Source organism: Hyla sarda, chromosome 5 (genome assembly GCF_029499605.1).
Source record: "Hyla sarda isolate aHylSar1 chromosome 5, aHylSar1.hap1, whole genome shotgun sequence".
Taxonomy (NCBI): domain Eukaryota; kingdom Metazoa; phylum Chordata; class Amphibia; order Anura; family Hylidae; genus Hyla; species Hyla sarda.
In genome coordinates this window covers 14,373,508-14,400,934 of record NC_079193.1, presented here as the reverse complement: position 1 = coordinate 14,400,934, position 27,427 = coordinate 14,373,508, and the positions used below count along the sequence as shown (strand labels likewise).

General features: G+C 42.3%; 1 protein-coding gene across 1 annotated transcript in view; it reads right to left on the bottom strand.

Moving 5' to 3' along the window:
• The window catches only part of DGKB (diacylglycerol kinase beta), a 579,157-nt gene that overhangs the window by 415,273 nt on the left and 136,457 nt on the right, over window positions 1-27,427 (bottom strand). Inside the window, exons 4-6 of the mRNA XM_056518908.1 lie at window positions 19,345-19,365; window positions 17,417-17,570; window positions 10,687-10,830 (exon numbers count right to left, since the gene is read on the bottom strand). Of these exons, the coding sequence (XP_056374883.1) occupies window positions 10,687-10,830; window positions 17,417-17,570; window positions 19,345-19,365 (319 nt within the window). The remainder of the gene's footprint in view (window positions 1-10,686; window positions 10,831-17,416; window positions 17,571-19,344; window positions 19,366-27,427) is intronic.

Below are 27,427 nucleotides of genomic sequence, written 5' to 3'. Positions count from 1 at the left end.
TCCCCCCCTTGTCACATCCCCCTCCCTGTCACATTCCCCCCTTTGTCACATTCCCCCCTCCCTGTCACATTCCCCCCCTCCCTGTCACATTCCTCCCTCCCTGTCACATTCCCCCCCCTGTCACATCCCCCCCTATCACATTCCCCCCTCTGTCACATCCCCCCCCTTGTCACATTCCCCCCTCCCTGTCACATTCCCCCCTTGTCACATCCCCCCTGTCACATTCCCCCCCCTCTGTCACATCCCCCCTTGTCACATTCCCCCCCTTGTCACATCCTCCCCCTTCATGTTACATTCCCCCCCCTGTCACATTCCACCCCCTCTGTCACATCCCCCCTTGTCACATTCCCCCCCCTTGTCACATCCTCCCCCTTCATGTTACATTCCCCTCCCCCCTGTCACATCCTCCCCCTCTCTGTCACATCCCCCCCTCTGTCACATCCCCCCCTTGTCACATTCCCCCCTCCCTGTCACATTCCCCCCTTGTCACATCCCCCCCTTGTCACATCCTCCCCCTTCATGTTACATTCCCCCCCTGTCACATTCCCCCCCCTGTCACATTCCCCCCCTCTGTCACATCCCCCCCTTGTCACATTCCCCCCTCCCTGTCACATTACCCCCTTGGTCACATTCCCCCCTCTGTCACATCCCCCCCTTGTCACATCCCCCCCTTGTCACATTCCCCCCCTTGTCACATCCTCCCCCTTCATGTTACATTCCCCCCTGCTGTCACATCCCCCCCCCTTGTCACATTCCCCCCTCCCTGTCACATTCCCCCCCATGTCACATCCCCTCCCTGTCACATTCCCCCCTTTGTCACATCCCCCCCCTGTCACATTCCCCCTCCTCCCTGTCACCCCCCCCTTGTCACATTCCCCCCTCCCGTCACATCCCCCCCCTGTCACATTCCCCCCTCTGTCACACTCCCCCCCCCTTGTCACATTCCCCCCCTTGTCACATCCTCCCCCTTCATGTTACATTCCCCCCCCTGTCACATCCCCCCTCTGTCACATCCCCCCCCTTGTCACATTCCCCCCCTCCCTGTCACATTCCCCCCTCCCTGTCACATTCCCCCCCTCCCTGTCACATTCCCCCTTGTCACATCCCCTCCCTGTCACATTCCCCCCTTTGTCACATCCCCCCCCTCCCTGTCACATTCCCCCCTCCCTGTCACATTCCCCCCTCCCTGTCACATCCCCTCCCTGTCACATTCCCTCCCCTGTCACATTCCCCCCTCCCTGTCACATTCCCCCCTCCCTGTCACATTCCCCCCCTTGTCACATCCCCTCCCTGTCACATTCCCCCCTCCCTGTCACATTCCCCCCTCCCTGTCACATTCCCCCCCCTTGTCACATCCCCTCCCTGTCACATTCCCCCCTTTGTCACATTCCCCCCCCTCCCTGTCACATTCCCCCCCTCCCTGTCACATTCCCCCCCTTGTCACATCCCCTCCCTGTCCACATTCCCCCCTTTGTCACATTCCCCCCTCCCTGTCACATTCCTCCCCTCCCTGTCACATTCCCCCCTCCCTTTCACATTCCCCCCCTTGTCACATCCCCTTCCTGTCACATTCCCCCCCTTTGTCCACATCCCCCCCCCTTGTCACATTCCCCCCTCCCTGTCGCATTCCCCCCCTTTGTCACATCCCCCCCTCTGTCACGATCCCACCCTCCCTCCCTGTCACATCCCCCCCTTGTCACATTCCCCCCTCTGTCACATCCCCCCCCCTTGTCACATCCCCCCCTCCCTGTCACATCCCCCCCTCTGTCACATCCCCCCTGTCACATCCCCCCCTCCCTGTCACATCCCCCCTTTGTCACATTCCCCCTCTGTCACATCCCCCCTCCCTCCCTGTCACATCCCCCACCTTTGTCACATTCCCCCTCTGTCACATCCCCCCCTCCCTGTCACATCCCCCCCTTTGTCACATCCCCCCCTCCCTGTCACATTCCCCCCTCCCTGTCACATTCCCCCCTCCCTGTCACATCCCCTCCCTGTCACATTCCCCCCTGTCACATTCCCCCCTCCCTGTCACATTCCCCCCCTCCCTGTCACATTCCCCCCCTTGTCACATCCCCTCCCTGTCACATTCCCCCCTCCCTGTCACATTCCCCCCTCCCTGTCACATTCCCCCCCTTGTCACATCCCCTCCCTGTCACATTCCCCCCTTTGTCACATTCCCCCTCCCTGTCACATTCCCCCCCTCCCTGTCACATTCCCCCCCCTTGTCACATCCCCCTCCCTGTCACATTCCCCCCTTTGTCACATTCCCCCCTCCTGTCAGCATTCCCCCCTCCCTGTCACATTCCCCCCCTCCCTGTCACATTCCCCCCCTTGTCACATCCCCTTCCTGTCACATTCCCCCCTTTGTCACATCCCCCCCCTTGTCACATTCCCCCTCGCCCTGTCGCATTCCCCCCTTTGTCACATCCCCCCTCTGTCACATCCCCCCCTCCCTGTCACATCCCCCCCTTGTCACATTCCCCCCTCTGTCACATCCCCCCCTTGTCACATCCCCCTCCCCTCCCTGTCACATCCCCCTCTGTCACATCCCCCCCTCCCTGTCACATCCCCCCTCTGTCACATCCCCCCCTCCCTGTCACATTCCCCCCTGTTGTCACATCCCCCCTCCCTGTCACATCCCCCCCTCCCTGTCACATTCCCCCCTCCTTGTCACATCCCCCCCTTTGTCACATCCCCCCTTTGTCACATTCATCCCCCCTTGTCACCTTCTTGTCCTGCAGCAGTATACACTGGGTTTGCCGGCAGATTTCAAACCTAGTGTATTTGCTGCAGAACAAGTCCTTTCCCCTTCAGCCAATCACAGGCTTTACACCACTGCGGCCTGTGATTGGCTGAAAAGTGAAAGGTCCTAGAAGATGAATAGTGAAGAGAGGACACCCGGACCGCACGGAGGGGAAACGGCATCTGCAGGGACCGGGACTAGGTGAGCAAAAGTTTTTTTTTTATTTTACTACTTTTTCCTTTTACACTTAGCTCAGTGTTTTTCTAACAGGGTGCCTCCAGCTGTTTGTGAAACTACTACTCCCAGCATGCCCCGGACAGCCTTTGGCTGTTCGGGCATGCTGAGAGTTGTGGTTTGCAACAGCTGGAGGCCCCCTGATAGGGAAACACTGACTTTTAGTATTTTTCTTTACCTGCTCTGGCCGTCCCCCGCAACGGGAGCCGACCAGAGCAGATAATCGCATGTTTTCCCGGGGGCCGCATCGCTATATCGCATTGCTTTTGCGATATATCGTGCAGCCCGGCCGGGAACTCTGCAATTCTACCCCGTGCGTAACTCGGGGTTACCGATCCTGGCAGGGAAAATTAACCCCGAGTCACACTCGGGAATACCGCGCAGGAGGTTAAGGACTCAGGGTTTTTTCAGTTTCTGCACTTTCGTTTTTTCCCTCCTTACCTTTTAAAAATCATAACCCTTTCAATTTTCCACCTAAAAATCCATATTATGGCTTATTTTTTGCGTCGCCAATTCTACTTTGCAGTGCCATTAGTCATTTTACCAAAAAATTCACGGCGAAACGGAAAAAAAAAATCATTGTGCGACAAAATCAAAGAAAAAAACGCCATTTTGTAAGTTTTGGGGGCTTCCGTTTCTACGCAGTGCATATTTCGGTAAAACTGACACCTTATCATTATTCTGTAGGTCCATACGGGTTAAAATGATCCCCTACTTATATAGGTTTGATTTTGTCGCACTTCTGGAAAAAATCATAACTACATGCAGGAAAATGTATACGTTTAAAAATGTCATATTCTGACCCCTATAACTTTTTTATTTTTCCACATACAGGGCGGTATTGAGGACTAATTTTTTGCACCGTGATCTGAAGTTTTTATCGGTATGGATTTTTGTTTTGATCAGACCTTTGATCCATTTTTATTCATTTTTTAATGGTATATAAAAAGTGACCAAAAAAAAAAGCTTTTTTGGACTTTGGAATTTTTTTGCGCGTACAACCATTGACCGTTACGGTTTAATTAACAGCATATTTTTAATAATTCGGACATTTACGCACGCGGCGATACCACATATGTTTATTTTTATTTACACTGTTTTATTTTTTTATGGAAAAGGGGGGTGATTCAAACTTTTATTAGGGATGGGGTTAAATGACCTTTATTAACACTTTTTTTTTTACTTTATTTTTGCAGTGTTATAGCTCCCATAAGGACCTATAACACTGCACACACTGATCTCTTATACTGATCATTATTATCCCATAGGGACCTATAACACTGCACACACTGATCTCTATTACTGATCATTGTTATCCCATAGGGACCTATAACACTGCACACACTGATTTCTTATACTGATCATTATTATCCCATGGGGACCTATAACACTGCACACACTGATCTCTAATACTGATCATTGCTATCCCATAGGGGACCTATAACACTGCACACACTTGATCTCTTATACTGATCATTGTTATCCCATAGGGAACTATAACACTGCACACACCGATCTCTTACACTGATCATTGTTATCCCTTGGGGCCTATAACACTGCACACACTGAATCTCTCATGCTGATCACTGGCGTGTATTAACACGCCTGTGATCAGTGTTATCGATGCTTGACTGCTCCTGCCTGCGATCTCAGGCACGGAGCAGTGCATTCGGGACACTGAGGAGGCAGGTAAGGTCCCTCCCAGTTGTCCTGTAAGCTTTTCAGGGATGCCGCGATTTCACTGCGGCTGTGCCGAACAGCCCCGACTGAGCAGTCCGGGATACTTTCACTTTCAGACGCGGCAGTCAGCTTTAGATTGCCGCATCTGAAAGGTTAATACAGGGCATTACCGTGATCGGTGATGTCTCCTGTATTAGCCGCGGGTCCCGGCTGTTGATAGCCGCCGGGACCGACCCGATATGACGCGGGGACCCCGCGTGACCCCCGCGTCATATCGCGGGAGCCGGCGGAGGACGTAAATATACGTCCTTCGTCATTAAGGGGTTAAAATGATGCTCAATTTATAAAGCTTTTCAATAATTGTACTACTTTAGAAAAATAAGTCAAAAAGGGGGGTGATTCAGACTTATTAGGGAGGGGTTAAATCATCTTCATTAACTTTTTTATTTCACTTTTTTTTGCAATGTTATAGCTCCCATAGGGGACTATAACATGCAGTACACTGATCAATGCGAATTCGGGTAGAAGAAAACAGACATGGTCACACATCTACAATCTTGTATAATGAATGATCTGATTGCTTCTCAGCATAATATCAAAAACTAACAGGTTGTTATTATACATTTTGATCAAAAAGTACAAGCCCACTCGCCACGTCAAGGCCACCTATTTAGAGTGGGTCCCTAATGCGAGTGGGCTTGTACTTTTTGATCAAAAATGTATAATAACAACCTGTTAGTTTTTGATATTATGCTGAGAAGCAATCAGATCATTATACAAGATTGTAGATGTGCACCATGTCTGTATTCTACCCGAATTCACACTGTGATTTCTATCCCCTCCTTTTTTTTTGTTTGAACATGTTGTCTGCACTCTTCCCCACCCCCTCAGGCCCAACCCTATATAAGTAGTAGTTAGCTACACTAGGGCCATTAGGGCCATTTCTTTCCTAGTAGCCTAGTCTGACTGGGAGAGTATGGTAAGTGAGCTATTGGACCTTGTTCACACTGGTGTGGTGCTGTGCGGCGTCCGTTGCTGCCGTGGTGTGCTGTGCGGCGTCCGTTGTGCTGCCGTGGCGCTGTGTCTGCGGGGGGTGGGGGGGGGGGGGGGGGGGTGGCGTGGCGCCCATAGACTGGTTTGAGAGGCATTGGGGCCGCTCTGCCAATGGGTTGTTCCCCCCTGTGGGCACTGTGTGTCGCGGCGGTGGTGAGGGTCGCCGCCCGGTGCTTGCGCCATTTTATGCTAGGGACGTTAGGGACCCACTCTGGATAGGTGGCCTTGACGTGGCGAGTGGGCTTGTACTTTTTGATCAAAAATGTATATAACAACCTGTTAGTTTTTGATATTATGCTGAGAAGCAATCAGATCATTATACAAGATTGTAGATGCTGCGACCATGTCTGTTTTTTCTACCCGAATTCACACTGATCAATGCCATTTGCATTGCATTGGTCAGTGTTATCGGCAGTTGATTGCTCAAGCCCTCCTGATGCGTCCTAGCTGATCAGGACATCACATTTTAACCGCGATGGTCCCGATCAGCCTGACTGAGTTGACGGGAAGCTTTTACTTTCACTTTAAGATGCGGCGATCAAACTAAAGAGTTAATGCCGGACATTTGCCTGTGTGGCGATGTCTGGCATTAGCCACGGGTCCTGGCTGCTGCTGACTAGTTATGTACAATGTATCAGTCTGGAGTCCAGGATGTTTAGCTCACAGAGCATCGTCTAGACTGGATACAATTGTATCACTTCTCAGCTGAGAGCAGGACTAGCTATGTACAATGTATCAGTCTGGAGTCCAGGATGTTTAGCTCACAGAGCATTGTCTAGACTGGATACAATTGTATCACTTCTCAGCTGAGAGCAGGACTAGCTATGTACAATGTATCAGTCTGGGGTCCAGGATGTTTAGCTCACAGAGCATTGTCTAGACTGGATACAATTGTATCACTTCTCAGCTGAGAGCAGGACTAGCTATGTACAATGTATCAGTCTGGAGTCCAGGATGTTTAGCTCACAGAGCATTGTCTAGACTGGGGATACAATTGTATCACTTCTCAGCTGAGATCAGGACGAGCTATGTACAATGTATCAGTCTGGAGTCCAGGATGTTTAGCTCACAGAGCATTGTCTAGACTGGATACAATTGTATCACTTCTCAGCTGAGAGCAGGACTAGCTATGTACAATGTATTTGGGGTTTAGCTCACAGAGTATGACCACTGGTTCTACCTAATACTTTTGACCTTTCTTTAGGCCACATCAATAGCTTTTTAGAGCAACTGCATACACTTTAACTTATGTGAACTCAAATAGAGGTTTCTGGATGTTAATTCACCTTTCCAGAAACTAGGGCTGCTCACTATGGAGCCTTTTCACAAATAAATGTATAAAATAATGATAATATTATTAATAATAATAATAATAATAAAGCTAGAAAATAATAATACTTTCTACTGAGGAAAAATAATCCTATTAACAGGAAGGGCATTTCCATCACTTACACAACAAACACGAAACCATTAAGACTCTTCACATTAGTGGTCGTGACTGCAGTGTGAATGAATCATTCACTTTTCCTGCATCGATTGTGGGAAATAAAAAGCAGCAGAAATTACTCACGACTAAATTACGCCAGAAAATTTCACGGAAACCATTTAGAATGAGCGGCTGTGTACAGAATACGGATAACAGGAATGTTTAGTGAAAGGAGTGTTATTTCTGAAGTCACCAGCAGAGGTCACTGTCTCCCAGAAAATAAGAGACATTAGTAAATCATTACCAAGGCTGAACAAGAGGCTGCAGGGCCGGACGTGGACAGCAGGGGGCCCTGTCCTAACACTACATGGACTTCTTACTCTCCAATAGAGAACCCCATTATGTCTCATTAATAATTGAGCTATTAATATATTGGCCATATAATGCAATAGATACCAGAATTTCCATTTTACACTGCACTGGTGCATGAATCATGTGCCGGATTATCAGACGTTCTGGGTGATCAGATATTATGGTAACTTCTATTATACTATATTTTATTATATTTATATCACATCTTATTTATTGCTATATTATATGGCATGTTACACTTTCATAATATGCGCTGATGTTTCTTATGGTATTATGCTATATTATTGTATTATATTACCCTATTATTATATCTCCGGTTGTTTTATGATATATTATTGTATTATATTACCCTATTCTAATATATCCACTTGTTTTATGATATATTATTGTATTATATTACGCTATTATAATATATCCACTTGTTTTATGACATATTATTGTATTATATTACCCTATTATAATATATCCACTTGTTTTATGATATATTATTGTATTATATTACCCTATTATAATGTATCCGGTTGTTTTATGATATATTATTGTATTATATTACCCTATTATAATATATCCACTTGTTTTATGATATATTATTGTATTATATTACCCTATTATAATATATCCAGTTGTTTTATGATATATTATTGTATTATATTACCCTATTATAATATGTCCAGTTGTTTTATGATATATTATTGTATTATATTACCCTATTATAATATATCCGGTTGTTTTATGATATATTATTGTATTATATTACCCTATTATAATATATCCAGTTGTTTTATGATATATTATTGAATTATATTACCCTAGTATAATATATCCAGTTGTTTTATGATATATTATTGTATTATATTACCCTATTATTATATCTCTGGTTGTTTTATGATATATTATGGTATTATATTACGCTATTATAATATATCCGGTTGTTTTATGATATATTATTGTATTATATTACCCTATTATAATATATCCGGTTGTTTTATGATATATTATTGAATTATATTACCCTAGTATAATATATCCAGTTGTTTTATGATATATTATTGTATTATATTACCCTATTATAATATATCCGGTTGTTTTATGATATATTATTGAATTATATTACGCTATTATAATATATCCGGTTGTTTTATGATATATTATTGTATTATATAACCCTATTATAATATATCCAGTTGTTTTATGATATATTATTGTATTATATTACCCTATTATAATATATCCGGTTGTTTTATGATATATTATTGTATTATATTACCCTATTATAATATGTCCAGTTGTTTTATGATATATTATTGTATTATATTACGCTATTATAATATATCCGGTTGTTTTATGATATATTATTGTATTATATTATATTATCCTATTATAATATATCCGGTTGTTTTATGATATATTATTGTATTATATTATATTATCCTATTATAATATATCCGATTGTTTCATGATATATTATTTTAGTATATTACTTTACATTATAATATACTGTTTTATATTATTTTATATAACATTTCACTATTGTACTGTACTTTATAACCATATATATTGTTATCTACCTTACTGTATTCTGCTATCTTCAGTTTATTACATTGTGTTACACTAGATATTGTAATGTGCCCTATTGTATTACACTTTATATTATTATATTACACTATTATACTGTATTACACGATCTTTTGTTATATATAATATTATATCATACTATTTTTTTATTTATTATTATTATTATTACTATTATTATTATTATAATACTGTATTACACAATCTTTTGTAATATATAACATTATATCATACTATTTATTATTATCATTACTATTATTATTTTTATTATTATTATACTGTATTATATTATCTATTGTTATGCATCTTATTATACTATATATATTACACTATTATACTATATTACGTTATATATTGTAATGCACCCTATTGTATTCCACTATATAGTATTATATTACACGCTGGGAGTTGTAGTTTTGCAACAGCTGGAGTCACCCTGGTTGGGAAACAATGGTTTATGTAGAGGACAGGAGCTTCTTCAGGGTCCTGTACAGTCCACACAGTGTCCCAAATGGAGCCGCCCTTACCTGGTGTCCAAAGGAGCAGCTAACCCTGGCACAGGTAAGGAGTAGTACAGAACTTGTAGTTCCTCCCTGTACTGTAGGGGGCGCTACCAGACACCAGTCAGTGCATGCACTTCAGTAATACAGGTAAAGAGTACAGAACATGTAATACCTCCCTGTAGGGGGCACTACCAGACATCAGTCAGTGCATGCAGTTCAGTAATACAGGTGCTTTACCAGTAAAATGCCCATTCTGACTGGTCAGTTCCTCCAGTTGTGACAGGTATCACAGATCTGGACTGTCTGTACATTGTATGTTGAGTCTGGTTTCAAGTTACAATGGTCCAGAAAAGACCATTGTATGTTGAAACTATTGTAAGGCCATTGTAAGTTGGGGGATCACTGTACCATCTATTATTATATTACACTATTATACTCTAATACGCTATCTATATTGGATTGTCCTCTATTGTATTATACTGTATATTATAGTAAAACACTATTATATTGTATTACATTATCTCTTGTAATGTTTCCTATTGTATTATACCATCTATTATTATATTACACTATTATACTCTAATACGCTATAATGTATTGTTCTCTATTGTATTATACTGTATATTATAGTAAAACACTATTATTCTGTATTACATTATCTATTGTAATGTTTCCTATTGTATTATACCATCTATTATTATATTAAACTATTATACTCTAATAGGCTATATATATATATATATATATATATATATATATATTGTATTGTTCTCTATTGTATTATACTGTATATTATAGTAAAACACTATTATACTGTATTACATTATCTATTGTAATGTTTCCTATTGTATTATTCCATCTATTATTATATTACACTATTATACTCTAATACGCTATATATATATATATATATATATATATATATATATATATATATATATTGTATTGTTCTCTATTGTATTATACTGTATATTATAGTAAAACACTATATGTATTACATTATCTGTTGGATCTCGTTGTATTATACAATATACTGTATTATGATATAATAGTTTATAAACCCTCATATAGGGCGCGGTGTAGCTTGCGGTTATACTCACACTCCAGCTTATCCTCGGGTCGTCCTCTCTCGAGCAGCGATAAGTAACACACGATGTCTTTCAGCTGGATGACGTCAGGAGGTCGCAGGGACACCGGGGATGAAGATCGTGATGAACTATTACTTCTATAATTCATGCGGAGCCCTGCGGAGTGGAGAACAATGTCACCAGGACGTACAGTACTGATATTACATGTGCAGGGACACTTGTCTGCAATAAGAGACACTTATTATATAAAATATTCCTCCCTGGAGTGGCCTTCTGGGGATTTTATTATCTTGGCGTCTGGTATTGTCAAAAATGTATCTCAATGAAATGGACACTTCATGACCAATTTTGGTTCAAGGGCTTCTGTACTTTGACCCAAATGATATTCACAAAAGATCTAGAGATCTCAGTGCTAAAAGCTGACAGTCTAAGGTTTTGGAATAAGGGCCACAATCCCGTTCTTTCCACCAGTACTCAGAGGAGTCCCAGAACATGGCCCCACCGATATCTCACCATAAAACCACGGACCACACCACATCTCACCATGGACACCACCGACCCCACCATATCTCACCATGGACACCACCGACCCCACCCACATCTCACCATGGACCCCACCGATCCCACCATATCTCACCATGGACACCACCGACCCCACCCACATCTCACCATGGACACCACCGACCCCACCCACATCTCACCATGGACCCCACCGATCCCACCCACATCTCACCATGGACCCCACTGACCCAACCATATCTCAACATGGACACCACCGACCCCACCACATCTCATCATGGACACCACCGATCCCACCACATCTCACCATGGACCCCACTGACCCAACCATATCTCACCATGGACACCACCGACCCCACTACATCTCATCATGGACACCACCGACCCCACCACATCTCATCATGGACCCCACCGATCCCACCACATCTCACCATGGACCCCACTGACCCCACCATATCTCCCCATGGACACCACCAATCCCACCTTATCTCACCATGGACACCACCGACCCCACCACATCTCACCATGGACCCCACTGACCCAACCACATCTCACCACGGACACCACCGATCCCACCACATCACACCATGGACACCACTGACCCCACCATATCTCACCATGGACACCACCGATCTCACCACATCTCACCATGGACACCACCGACCCCACCATATCTCACCCTGGACACCACCGACCCCACCATATCTCACCCTGGACACCACCGATCCCACCACATCTCACCCTGGACACCACCGATCCCACCACATCTCACCATGGACCCCACTGACCCCACCATATCTCACCATGGACCCCACCGACCCCACCATATCTCAACATGGACCCCACCGACCCCACCACATCTCACCATGGACACCACCGACCCCACCCACATCTCACCATGGACCCCACCGACCCCACCCACATCTCACCATGGATACCACCGACCCCACCCACATCTCACCATGGACACCACTGACCCCACCACATCTCACCATGGACACCACCAACCCCACCACATCTCACCATGGACACCACTGACCCCACCACATCTCACCATGGACACCACCAACCCCACCATATCTCCCCATGGACACCACTGACCTCACCACATCTCACCATAGACACCACAGACCCCACCATATCTCACCCTGGACACCAATGACCCCACCCACATCTCGCCATGGATACCATCGACCCCACCGACATCTCACCATGGACCCCACCATATCTCACCATGGACACCACCGACTCTCCTACTCAAGTTCGAAAAGTTCAGCGTGCCACCAACCCTCCCGATGTTTGGATCAAAATTAGGTTTGGGGGGGACTCTCTCAATCCTAGTTTGGACTATGTAATCATGGACCTCCGGAATAAAGACGTGCCAGTGCTCCACCAGGTGCCATGCACGTACAGCATCTCGCAGAGCATTGCACCATCTATGTCACTGTTTTTCATCCAGGGTGCCTCCAGCTACTCAAGTCAAGTCTGTAAAGCTCACTATATTACTATTAACCATAAATACTGTTATTTGGCAATAAGAACAAGTTACAAGGATGGATATATGTGATGTATGAGAAGACACTGATGCCGACATTATCAGGAATAATGTGCTTGCTAGACCAACAAACCCCAGAACAATTATCATAGAATAATCAACCTGCCGGTAACAATCCCGTCACCGATCCTCCATCTGTATAATGCGCCGCTCTTGATGGTATGACAAGCCAGAGACGTGAATTATGTCATTGTTTAGCACCTGACAGTGTTAAGCCGTCTATTGTCTCTTCCTTCAGGATTCACTAACACGGATAAGTAATTACACATTCACACCCCAGAGATAGCGACAATCCGTCTATCAGGGAAGCCATAACCGAGACGTCATTTACAGAATTGGATAATTACCGTAGGAATAAGAAGGTGACATATGTGAGTCGTATCGGTGACTATGGGTTATAGAAATCTACAGGATATTGTTGTAGTAAATGCACCAATCATGGAAAGACTGAAACTTTCATGTCTGTGGTACTTGTTTTCAGGATCCTGCTATAGGTGAGACAAGGGGTACCGTATACCTATAGCGGTCACAGTAGCTGATTTCATCAACATGTACGGAGCTTGATGGGGCCCAATGGCCCGTCTGCAGGTTCGCCCTTTGTCCATTTTACCTTTCCTATTAGCTTTGAAAACAAAACATTTGTAAATTTATATAAGTGACTATGAAGAGCTGGAGGTGTATAACTATTATATACTCATACTATACCCACAGAGATAGCAGCAGTATACAGATGGAGCTAGAGGGGAGGGGTATAACTTCTATATATAATGATCCTATAGAGATAGCAGCAATATATAGATAGAGCTAGAGGGAAGAACTTCTATGTTTCCTGATCCCATAGAGATAGCAGCGGTATACAGATAGGGCTGGAGGGGAGGTATATAACTATTATATATCCTGATCCCATAAAGGTAGAAGCAACAGTTTACAGATAGAGCTGGAGGGGGAGGTGTATAACTACAATATATACTGATCCCACAAAGATAGCAGCAGTCTACAGATAGAGCTGGAGGGGAGGTGTATAACTACTATATATACTGATCCTACAGAGATTGCACAGCAGTATACAGATGGAGCTAAAGGGGAGGTGTATAACTACTATATATCCTGATCCCATAGAGATAGCAGCAGTATACAGATAGACCTAGAGGGGAGGGGTATAACTACTATATATCCTGATCCCATAGAGATAGCAGCAGCGGTATACAGATAGACCTAGAGGAGAGGTGTATAACTACTATATATTCTGATCTCATAGAAGTAGCAGTAGCGGTATACAGATAGAGCTGGAGGGGAGACGTATAACTGCTATATATACCGAACCCACAGAGATAGCAGCAGTTTACAGATAGAGCTAGAGGGGAGGGGTATAGCTTTTTTATATCCTGATGCCCTATAGGTAGCAGCAGTACACAGATAGAGCTGGATGGGAGGTTTATAACTACATATATCCTTATCCCATAAAGGTAGCAGCAGTACACAGACAGAGCTGGAGAGAAGGTATATATCTACTGTATATTTTATATATATATATATATATATATACCCTGATCCCATTAACGCCCCTTTCACACTATACATTCATCCATTTTAAAGTTCTGATATAATTTTCAGTTATGAAAACACTGAAAATCATCCGTTAAATTGCGATAAAGAAGCAGAGAAATAATCGGCAACTCACCGCGGCCAGCTGAGTAAATCTTCTTTTATTTCATACTCACAAAGATATCATGTGGGAAGAGGGGAGTGGGGGGACACAGGATGGCGACCAAGCTCCGTTTCGCACGATGATCGTGCTTCCTCCGGCCGGAGGAAGCACGATCATCGTGCGAAACGGAGCTTGGTCGCCATCCTGTGTCCCCCCACTCCCCTCTTCCCACATGATATCTTTGTGAGTATGAAATAAAAGAAGATTTACTCAGCTGGCCGCGGTGAGTTGCCGATTATTTCTCTGCTTCTTTGTCGCAATTCCATGCACTATTACTAGTCAGAGCACCACCTCCAGCAATCCTTAGTCCTAGTCTGCCGTGTCATCACCGTTCTGCACCTGAAGGGAAAGTAGTGCCGTGCTGTCTATCTATGAACTGTGTCTATCATCCGTTAAATAGCCGCTACAAAATCCCATTATAGTCTATAGATTTTTACATTATCCATTTTAACCCGTCATAGCCCGTTATTAATAATGGACGTTATTTTGTGACGGGAGTAAGAACGGAAGAAAAAGTGCACTATTTCTTCCGTTCTTACTCCCGTCACAAAATAACGTCCATTATTAATAACGGGCTATGATGGGTTAAAATGGATACTGTAAAAATCTATAGACTATAATGGGATTTTCTAATGGTCGTTTAACGTCCAATTTTCAGGGTTTTCATAACGGAACATTATAACAGATCTTAAAAATGGATGAATGTATAGTGTGAAAGGGGCCTAAGAGACCAGCAGCAGTATACAGATAGAACTTGAGGGGAGGGATATATCTGCTAAATATCCTGATCTCATAAAGATAGAAGTAGCAGTATACAGATAGAGCTGAAGGAGAGGTGTATAACTTCTTTGTCCATTTTACCTTTCCTATTGGCTTCGAAAACAAAACATTTGTAAATTTCTATATGTGACCATAAAGAGCTGGAGGAGAGTTGTACAACTACTATATATATATATACACACTAATCCCACAGCGAGAGCAGCAGTATACAGATGGAGTTAGAGGAGAGGTGTATAACATCTATATATCATGATCCCATAGAGATAGCAGCAGCAGTATACAGATAGAGTTAGGTGGGTCAGATTGGTGATAACATGACCCATTTACAGTAATGAATTATATGAATGCAGTTGTGCTGGAATGAAACAGATGGCACTGTAGGACTAGTGATGGTGGGTGTGCCTGACGTGGGCAAAGAAAAAAATCACTAGTTTCCTGAAAAAAAGGGAGCCTTTATAATTGACCTAAAAAAAACGGGTACACACATGTTTAACAAATCACATAGGCAGATACTAGAATTATTAATTAAATATCATTGTTTTTTCACTGGGACACTTGTTGTGTATATATGTACAGACTTAAAGGGGAACTCCGCTGCTCAGCATTTGGAACAAACTGTTTCGAACGCTGGAGCCAGTGACGGGAGCTTGTGACGTCATAGCCACGCCCCCTCATGACTTCATGCCCCGCCCCCTCAATGCAAGTCTATGGGAGGGGCGTGATGGCCGTCATGAGGAGGCGGGGTTATGAAGTCACGAGCTCCCGGCGCAGGCTCCAGCATTCGGAACAGTTTGTTCCAAACACTGAGCAGCGGAGTACCCCTTTAAGGGGGTAAATATTGTGACATACTTCAAACAATAAAAAATTATTACAGAAACATTATATCATAAGTATCCAAAGAGAAAACTCTTGAAAGGTACCCCTTTAAAATGTCCGGTGGACTACAAAAGTAATAAATAAAAACCAACATGTTACGTTATTGTCTTTTTTGGAGGCGGAGCCGCGCATCACAGTCATGACGGCACACGGCTCCACCTCCAAAACTCCCTGCACACATAGGGCTGCCGACAGAAAGCCCTGTATGTATAGTGAGCAAGGAATACGCAGCATATTTCCCGCTGCTGCTGCAAATTTTGCGCAGCGTAAAAATATACTGCGTATACACCAGGTGGGAACGCATCCTTATTTGAACAAAGTTAAAGGGGTGCTACTGTGGAAAACTTTTTTTTATTTTTTTTTAATCAACTGGTGCCAGAAAGTTAAACAGATTTGTAAATTACTTCTATTAAAAAATCTTAATCCTTCCATTACTTATTAGCTACTGAATACTACAGAGGAAATTGTTTTCTTTTTGGAACACAGAGCTCTCTGCTTACATCTCTGTCCATTTTAGGAACTGTCCAGAGCAGCATATGTTTTCTATGGGGATTTCCTCCTACTCTGGACAGTTCTTAAAATGGACAAAGATGTCAGCAGAGAGCACTGTGCTCATGATGTCAGCAGAGAGCTCTGTGTTCCAAGAAGAAAATAATTTTCTCTGTAGTATTCAGCAGCTAATAAATAATGGAAGGATTAACATTTTTTAATAGAAGTCATTTACAAATCTGTTTAACTTTCTGGCACCAGTTGATAAAAAAAAAAAAAAAAAAAAGATTTTCATCGGAGTACCCCTTTAAAATGCCTGGTGGACTACAAAAGTAATAAATAAAAACCAACGTGTTTCGTTATTGTCTTTTTTTTAAAAAAGACTTCAACGAAATGCATTGGTTTTATTTATTATTTTTGTAGTCCACCGGGCATTTTAACTTTGTACAAATAAAGCTGTAAGATTTGATATCCTACCTAGAGCGCTGGATCCTCTCCTTTCAGGAGTTTTCTCTCTGGATCCTACTACTTGGACACTGTATCAACCCATTACAATGGAGAGGTGAGCTGTATAAACTTTTTTTCTATATGTCTCATTATATTATAATAATGGTCATTTAAACATTATTCATTATCTGTAATACCGCACTGAACCACATGGAGTGCTGTATTAAAAAATAGACGGATAAGCAACTGATTACAATGAATGTCGTTCACTTCATGGCCATTTAATATTTCCACTTAGTAGTGAAAATATTTTAAATATTTTTTCTAAGTGTGACTTAATGACACGTAACACCATGACCATGACCTACCCCCGGTGAGGAGCGCCGTCTTACTCTGCATGGAAGGACTTGGGTTCTGGAACCTGTTGCTAAATGACATAAACAGATGTTTGCAGAATTCGTCCGGCAGGTCGACCTCCAGAAATGTCTTCATAAAGAGCTGGAAACCTTCAAAGTCAATTGCCTAAGAAAAGAAATGTAGATAGAAAGAAAGGAAAGTCAACATAGGCGCCATTTATCACTGACAAATGTCATGAAAGAGACAGGAGAGGTTTCTTTTTCTCTTTACCTTTGGATATTTTTCTTCTGTCTTCCCAGCTGAATAATACACCTTATATAAGATATCAAAGAGGAACCGGGGAAGGGGACTAACAACCTGACAAAATTACTGGGTGAGGAAATAGCTGTCACTGTGAAGAATATAACTACTATAATATTGTTTCTTATCTACAGAAATATAAGTACTATAATACTGCTCCTATATACAAGAATATAACTACTATAATACTGCTCCTATATACAAGAATATAACTACTATAATACTGACCCTTATATACAAGAATATAACTACTATAATACTGCTCCTATATACAAGAATATAACTACTATAATACTGTCCCCTATATACAAAAATATAACTACTATAATACTGCTCCTATATACAAGAATATAACTACTATAATACTGTTCCTTTATACAAGAATATAACTACTATAATACTGCCCCCTATGTACAAGAATATAACTACTATAATACTGCCCCCTATATACAAAAATATAACTACTATAATACTGCTCCTATATACAAGAATATAACTACTATAATACTGTTCCTTTATACAAGAATATAACTACTATAATACTGCCCCCTATATACAAGAATATAACTACTATAATACTGCTCCTATATACAAGAATATAACTACTATAATACTGCTCCTATATACACGAATATAACTACTATAATACTGCTCCTATATACAAGAATATAACTACTATAATACTGCTCCTATATACAAGAATATAACTACTATAATACTGCTCCTATATACAGGAATATAACTACTATAATACTGCTCCAATGTACAAGAAAATAACTACTATAATACTGCCCCCTATATACAAGAATATAACTACTATAATACTGCTCCTTTATACAACAATATAACTACTATTATACTGCTCCTATATACAGGAATATAACTACTATAATACTGCTCCTATATACAAGAATATAACTACTATAATACTGCCCCCTATATACAAGATTATAACTACTATAATACTGCTCCTATATACAAGAATATAACTACTATAATACTGCCCCCTATATACAAGATTATAACTACTATAATACTGCTCCTATATACAAGAATATAACTACTATAATACTGTCTCCTATATACAAGAAATATAACTACTATAATACTGCTCCTATATACAAGAATATAACTACTATAATACTGCTCCTATATACAAGAATATAACTACTATAATACTGTCTCCTATATACAAGAATATAACTACTATAATATTGTTTCCTATCTACAGAAATATAGGAAACTGCACCTATAAGTCTGAGATAATACCGGAGATCCTGAGTAGAGATGAGCGAACTTACAGTAAATTCAATTTGTCACGAACTTCTCGGCTCGGCAGTTGATGACTTATCCTGCATAAATTAGTTCAGCTTTCAGGTGCTCGCGTGGGCTGGAAAAGGTGGATACAGTCCTAGGAGAATCTTTCCTAGGACTGTATCCACCTTTTCCAGCCCACCGGAGCACCTGAAAGCTGAACTAATTTATGCAGGATAAGCCATCAACTGTCGAGCCGAGAAGTTCGTGACGAATCAAATTTACTGTAAGTTCGCTCATCTCTAATCCTGAGTATGTAATAACATTTTTTGAAATGTGCACAAATAATAATAAATAAATACTCAATAATTATAAAATGATTTACCTGATTCAGTATATCCTGTTTCTGAATTACATGAAAAAACAGAGAAATACAAATTAGCAACAAGTAGCTGAAAAATTTAGGATGTACATGTAACATATATTGTGTTGTTGTTTTAACATTTTTAATGTTTTTTTTTTTTATTATATTTTAATTGGATCAAAATGTTTCTCATGTACATGCCCCCTATTGGCAGCCAGTTGAAAAGACATGATAAAAAAAAAAATCATAGTAAATAAACCTAAAAAGAAGTATAAAAATACACACTAAATTATACAATAATTCTATACTACAAAAATTCACAAATCTAAAAAACAAAAACAAACATATGCTAAAACTAAATTAACACTCGACACAAAAACAATAAAAGACAAAAAAACAAATCAGCCTATATAAAATGTTAATTATGTTTCTGTTCCTGCATTCTTTTTTTTTATTTTTATGTTTTTTTATTACAATCATGTGATTTACAGGAAAAAAAAAAATAACAGAAAATCTGCAATGCACGTTTATACATGGAGTTGTAAATGCTGGGATATGTATAGAGGGACAAAAATGGCACAAGCTGTCTGAAAAAGAAAAGAAAGTTAAAGGGGTATTCCAGGCAAAAACTTTTTTTTATATATCAACTGGCTCCGGAAAGTTAAACAGATTTGTAAATTACTTACTATTAAAAAATCTTAATCCTTCCAATAGTTATTAGCTTCTGAAGTTTTCTGTCTAACTGCTCAATGATGATGTCACGTCATGTCCCGGAACGTGACATCATCATTGAGCAGTTAGACAGAAAACAACAACTCAACTTCAGAAGCTAATAACTATTGGAAGGATTAAGATTTTTTAATAGAAGTCATTTACAAATCTGTTTAACTTTCCGGAGCCAGTTGATATATATATATATATAAAAAAAAGTTTTTGCCTGGAATATCCCTTTAACCCCTTAAGGACCAGGCCATTTTATACCTTAAGGACCGGAGCGTTTTTTGCAATTCTGACCACTGTCACTTTAAACATTAATAACTCTGATGCTTTTAGTTATCATTCTGATTCCGAGATTGTTTTTTCGTGACATATTCTACTTTAACTTAGTGGTAAAATTTTATGGTAACTTGCATCCTTTCTTGGTGAAAAATCCCAAAATTTGATGAAAAAAATGAAAATTTAGCATTTTTCTAACTTTGAAGCTCTCTGCTTGTAAGGAAAATGGATATTCAAAATATATTTTTTTTGGGTTCACATATACAATATATCTACTTTATGTTTGCATCATAAAATTTATGAGTTTTTACTTTTGGAAGACACCAGAGGGCTTCAAAGTTCAGTAGCAATTTTGAAATTTTTCCCAAAATTTTCAAACTCACTATTTTTCAGGGACCAGTTCAGTTTTTAAGTGGATTTGAAGGGTCTTCATATTAGAAATACCCCATAAAAGACCCCAATATAAAAACTACACCCCCTAAAGTATTCAAAAAAACATTCAGTAAGTGTATTAACCCTTTAGGTGTTTCACAGGAATAGCAGCAAAGTGAAGGAGAAAATTCAAAATCTTCATTTTTTACACTCGCATGTTCTTGTAGACCCAATTTTTGAATTTTTGCAAGGGATAAAAAGGAGAAAATTTTTACTTGTATTTGAAACCCAATTTCTCTCGAGTAAGCACATACCTCATATGTCTATGTTAATTGTTCGGTGGGCGCAGTAGAGGGCTCAGAAGGGAAGGAGCGACAAATGGTTTTTGGGGGGGCATGCCGCATTTAGGAAGCCCCTATGGTGCCAGGACAGCAAAAAAAAACACATGGCATACCATTTTGGAAACTAGACCCCTCAGAGAACGTAACAAGGGGTAAAGTGAACCTTAATACCCTACAGGTGATTCACGACTTTTGCATATGTAAAAAAAATATTTTTTTTTTTTACCTAAAATGCTTGGTTTCCCAAAAATTTTAAATTTTTTAAAAGGGTAATAGCAGAAAATACCCCCCAAAATTTTAAGCCCAATTTCTCCCGATACAGAAAACACCTCGCATGGGGGTGAAAAGTGCTCTGCTGGCGCACTACAGGTCTCAGAAGAGAAGGAGTCACATTTGGCTTTTTGAAAGCAAATTTTTCTCTGGGGGCATGCCGCATTTAGGAAGCCCCTATGGTGCCAGAACAGCAAAAAAAAAACACATGGCATACCATTTTGGAAACTAGACCCCTCGGGGAACGTAACAAGGGGTAATGTGAACCTTAATACCCTACAGGTGTTTCACGACTTTTGCATATGTAAAAAAATATATATTTTTTTTACCTAAAATGCTTGGTTTCCCAAAATTTTTACAATTTTAAAAAGGGTAATAGCAGAAAATACCCCCCAAAATTTGAAGCCCAATTTCTCCCGATTCAGAAAACACCCCATATGGGTGTGAAAAGTGCTCTGCTGGCGCACTACAGGTCTCAGAAGAGAAGGAGTCACATTTGGCTTTTTGAAAGCGAATTTTGCTCTGGGGGCATGCCGCATTTAGGAAGCCCCTATGGTGCCAGGACAGCAAAAAAAAAAACACATGGCATACTATTTTGGAAACTAGACCCCTCGGGGAACGTAACAAGGGGTAATTTGAACCTTAATACCCTACAGGTGTTTCACGACTTTTGCATATGTAAAAAAATATATATTTTTTTTACCTAAAATGCTTGTTTTCCCAAAAATTTTACATTTTTTAAAAGGGTAATAGCAGAAAATACCCCCCAAAATTTGAAGCCCAATTTCTCCCGAGTACGGCGATACCCCATATGTGGCCCTAAACTGTTGCCTTGAAATACGACAGGGCTCCAAAGTGAGAGCGCCATGCGCATTTGAGGCCTAAATTAGGGACTTGCATAGGGGTGGACATAGGGGTATTCTACGCCAGTGATTCCCAAACAGGGTGCCTCCAGCTGTTGTAAAACTCCCAGCATGCCTGGACAGTCAACGGCTATCTGGCAATACTGGGAGTAGTTGTTTTGCAACAGCTGGAGGCTCCGTTTTGGAAACAGTGGCGTACCAGACGTTTTTAATTTTTATTGGGGAGGGGGGTTGTATAGGGGTATGTGTATATGTAGTGTTTTTTACTTTTTATTTTATTTTGTGTTAGTGTAGTGTAGTGTTTTTAGGGTACAGTCGCATGGGCGGGGGGTTCACAGTAGTTTCTCGCTGGGAGTTTGAGCTACGGCAGAAAATTTGACGCAGCTCAAACTTGCAGCCGGATACTTACTGTAATCCTCCGCCCATGTGAGTGTACCCTGTACGTTCACATTGGGGGGGGGGGGGGGGGAATCAGTGCAAAACTACAACTCCCAGCATGTACGGTCTATCAGTGCATGCTGGGAGTTGTAGTTTTGCAACCGCTGGAGGCTCCGTTTTGGAAACAGTGGCGTACCAGACGTTTTTCATTTTTATTGGGGAGGGGAGGGGGGCTGTGTAGGGGTATGTGTATATGTAGTGTTTTTTACTTTTTATTTTATTGTGTGTTAGTGTAGTGTAGTGTTTTTAGGGTACAGTCACACGGGCGGGGGGGTTCACAGTTTCTCGCTGGCAGTTTGAGCTGCGGCAGAAATTTTGCCGCACCTCAAACTTGCAGCCGGATACTTACTGTAATCCTCCGCCCATGTGAGTGTACCCTGTACATTCACATTGGGGGGGGGAACATCCAGCTGTTGCAAAACTACAACTCCCAGCATGTACGGTCTATCAGTGCATGCTGGGAGTTGTAGTTTTGCAACAGCTGGAGGCACACTGGTTGTGAAACACCGAGTTTGGTAACAAACTCAGTGTTTTGCAACCAGTGTGCCTTCAGCTGTTGCAAAAGCTACAACCCCCAGCATGTACGGACAGCGGAAGGGCATGCTGGGTGTTGTAGTTATGCAACAGCTGGAGGCATACTACTTTGGCTGGGGATGCTGGGGATTGTAGTTATGCAACAGCTGGAGACACACTGGTTTGCTACTTAACTCAGTGTGCCTTCAGCTGTTGCAAAACTACAACTCCCAGCAGTCACCGACAGCCAACGGGCATGCTGGGAGTTGTAGTTATGCAACCACCAGATGCACCACTACAACTCCCAGCATGCACTTTAGCTGATTGTGCAAGCTGGGAGTTGTAGTTACACAACAGCTGAAGGTACACTTTTCCATAGAAAGAATGTGCCTCCAGCTGTTGCAAAACTACAAGTCCCAGCATGCCCATAAGGGCATGCTGGGAGTTGTGGTGGTCTGCCTCCTGCTGTTGCATAACTACAGCTCCCAGCATGCCCTTTTTGCATGCTGGGAGCTGTTGCTAAGCAACAGCAGGAGGCTGTCACTCACCTCCAACGATCCTCGCTGCACAGGTCAGTCCCTCGTCGTCTCCGCCGCCGCCGCTGCTCCTGGGGCCCCGATCCCAACAGGGGCGCCGGGGATCGGGGTCCCCAGCACCCGGGGTGCACGTCCCGCACCCGCTCACGTCCTCCGGAAGAGGGGCGGAGCGGGTTGCGGGAGTGACACCCGCAGCAGGCGCCCTGATTGGTCGGCCGGTAATCCGGCCGACAAATCAGGGCGATCGTGAGGTGGCACCAGTGCCACCTCACCCCTGCTGGCTCTGGCTGTTCGGGGCCGTCGGAGACGGCCCCGAACAGCCTGTAATTCCGGGTCACCGGGTCACTGGAGACCCGATTGACCCGGATTCCGCCGCAGATCGCTGGACTGAATTGTCCAGCGATCTGCGGCCATCGCCGACATGGGGGGTCATAATGACCCCCCTGGGCGATATGCCCCGATGCCTGCTGAACGATTTCAGCAGGCATCGGGGACCGGCTCCGCTCCAGATGGTTGCGGGGGGCCGGTAAAACACATGACGTTCTCATACGTCATGTGTCCTTAAGGACTCGGAAATGGAGACGTATGAGAACGTCATGTGTCCTTAAGGGGTTAAAAGGTACTCCCTATTGATTTTCAGATAAAGGCGTAAGCCGCCCCCTGACATCTTATCCCCTATCCGCCACTAGGACCCCCGCGATCTTCGTGCAGCACGCCGGGAGATGTGACGTCATACCACGCCCCCTTGTGACGTCACGTCCCCTCCCATAGACATGAATGGAGGGGGCATAGCGTGACATCACGTCACTCGCCGCAGGAACCTAACATTGCAAAAAGATCATGGGGCATCCTAGCGACGGGACCCCCGCGATCAGACATCTTATCCCCTATCCTTTAGATATGGGATAAGATGTCTGGGGCGGAGAACCCCTTTAAAGGGGGTACTCCGCTGCCGGTATGTTATTCCCTATCCGAAGGACAGGGAATAACATGTCTTATCACAGCCATCACGCCCCCTTCCCATAGACATGAATGGAGAGGGCGTGGCGTGACGTCACAATCAATGAAGCCCCAGGCCAGCGGCCGGACCCCCCCCGCGATCAGACATCTTATCCCCTATGCTTTGGATATGGGATAAGATGTCCAGAGGCGGAGTACCCCTTTTGACATCTTTTCGCAGTATTTTTCATGCAAATGAATTATTACTAAATACACCACAAAAATAAAGAAAACTTTTTAGAATAAAAATGCTATACAAAAACAATAAAAAAAAAAAAAAAAAAAAAAATATATATATATATATATATATATATATATATATATATATATAAAAACGCAACACACATTTACATAGTAAAGTCTCCCCCCCCCCCTCCCCCAGTAAATACAATAGAAAGGCGGGGCCTAATTTCAGCTCTGGGTTAAGAGTAGAAACTCCATGTAAAAATTATTTCAAATATATCCAAATAAATCAAAATGGCATCAAATAGTCACTGTACTATTTTTTAGACAGTATCTACTTATGTTTTTTTTTCTTGAAGATATCCAGCTGGTTTAGGGAATTTTACAGGCAAAGCTTCCTGGGAAATAATTATGCAAATGAGCTCTCTTCTAAAAAGAAGAAATCTGTCTCCCTAGCACCACCTATAGGTATCTACCCTGTAAGTCAATGTCAGAAAAAGAGCCTTGTAACTTGATTAAAGGGGTACTCCGGTGAAAACCTTTTTTCTTTTAGATCAACTGGTGGCAGAAAGTTAAACATATTTGTAAATTACTTCTGTTAAAAAATCTTAATCCTTCCAGTACTTATTAGCTGCTGAATGCTACAGAGGAAATTCTTTTCTTTTTGGAACACTGATGACATCACGAGCACAGTGCTCTCTGCTGACATCTCTGTCCGTTTTAGCAACCGTGCATAGCAGATGTATGCTAAGGGCAGCATGGTGGCTCAGTGGTTAGCACTGCTGCCTTGCAGCGCTGGGGACTTGGGTTCAAATCCCACTAAGGACAACAATAAATAAAGTGTTATTATTATTATAATAACGTCAGCAGAGAGAACTGTGCTCGTGATGTCATCAGAGAGCATTCCAAAAAGAAAAGAATTTCCTCTGTAGTAGTCAGCAGCTAATAAGTACAGGAAGGATTAAGATTTTTTAATAGAAGTAATTTACAAATATGTTTAACTTTCTGCCACCAGTTGATTTAAAAGAAAAAAGGTTTTCACCGGAGTACCCCTTTAATGATGTTCCAATGATGGCCATTGACTGTAGGTGGCACTAGAGAGACAGCGTTGGTCTTATTCCTCTCCGTACTATTGTATTCAGATCTCTATCTCATTACACTTCATCCAATGTCATCATCTGCTCTAACACATAAGCGATAGAACATTCTTCCCTGTAGATCAGCAGAGAGGGAACATTTATTTAATGAGATTTCTTCATTCACATTGTACAGGTCTCCACCAAGTTCACTCTTATTATTTCCCTAGTTCACTGAGGACGACTCAATCCAGATATATAAAAACGACACGACTGCACTTTACTGAAGAGACGTGGAGCTATATGGCTGTAATGATGCTGCCTGGTCACTAGATGGCAGGATTAGGTATCAATTATGGCAGTCACCATTCCTTGGTGCTAATTATAGCTCGTAGTACTCAGATACCCCCAGGACTTACAGTTCATCTGTGTAACAAGCGATCACAAAAAAATGAAAAAAAAAAACATTATACATCCATATCAATACTAACAGCTAACAAGATGAAAAATAGCAGCTCATTTGTGGATGATGACACAAATAATCGATGGTAGTCAGGAGGAATAATGAACAAGATGAACAAATACAAGGACTGACCCTAGTTGGCTGTCCCTAATCTTTTCCTGTACACTAAATACCACTACATTTCCTTACTGTTCCTGAAAATACCATTGTGGGAACCATGGATTCAATTTCTTTTGCAGAAAAAGACAGCAGGCACTAGGACCCAGAGACAGAATAGCAGATTTTCTTAAAGGGGTACTCCGCTGCTCAGCATTTGGAACAAACTGTTCTGAACGCTGGAGCCGGTGTCGGGAGCTTGTGACATCATAGCTCCACCCCTCATGATATCACACCCCGCCCCCTCAATGCAAGTCTATGGGAGGGGGCGTGACGGATGTCACGCCCCCTCCCATAGACTTGCATTGCGGGGGCGGGGCTTGACATCATGAGGGGGCAGGGCTAGGACGACACGAGCTCCTGGCGCAGGCTCCAGCATTCAGAACAGATCCAAACGCTGAGCAGCGGAGTACCCCTTTAACTCCTCATTCCTCAACTTTGGCTTAACTAAATTATGGGTACATGTTCTCATCATCTCCCGCTTGAACTACTGCAACATCCTCGTTTGTCCCCCTTTAATCCACAAACTTCTCTCCCCTTTCTCTTCCTCCCCCCTCTCTTCCACCTTTGCCCAATAAATTCAGTTTAAACTATTCACCATGACATACAGTCATCCACAACCTGTCCCCACCATACATCTCTGACCTGACCTCCCTATACCGCCCCTCATGTAATCTCTGATCCTCTCAAAACCTCTGCCTGAGCTCTCCCCTCATCTCCACACAACCATATCCATGAGCTTCCACCATACACTGGAACTCGCTATCCATTACATCCGGCTCTCACCCACCAGTTGTAAAGTCCCCTGGAACCATATATAAATAAATTATAATAGGTAAGCATCTTCAGAATGCTATTAGTAAACACTGCTAGACTGTTTTTTTTAACACTTAAAAGA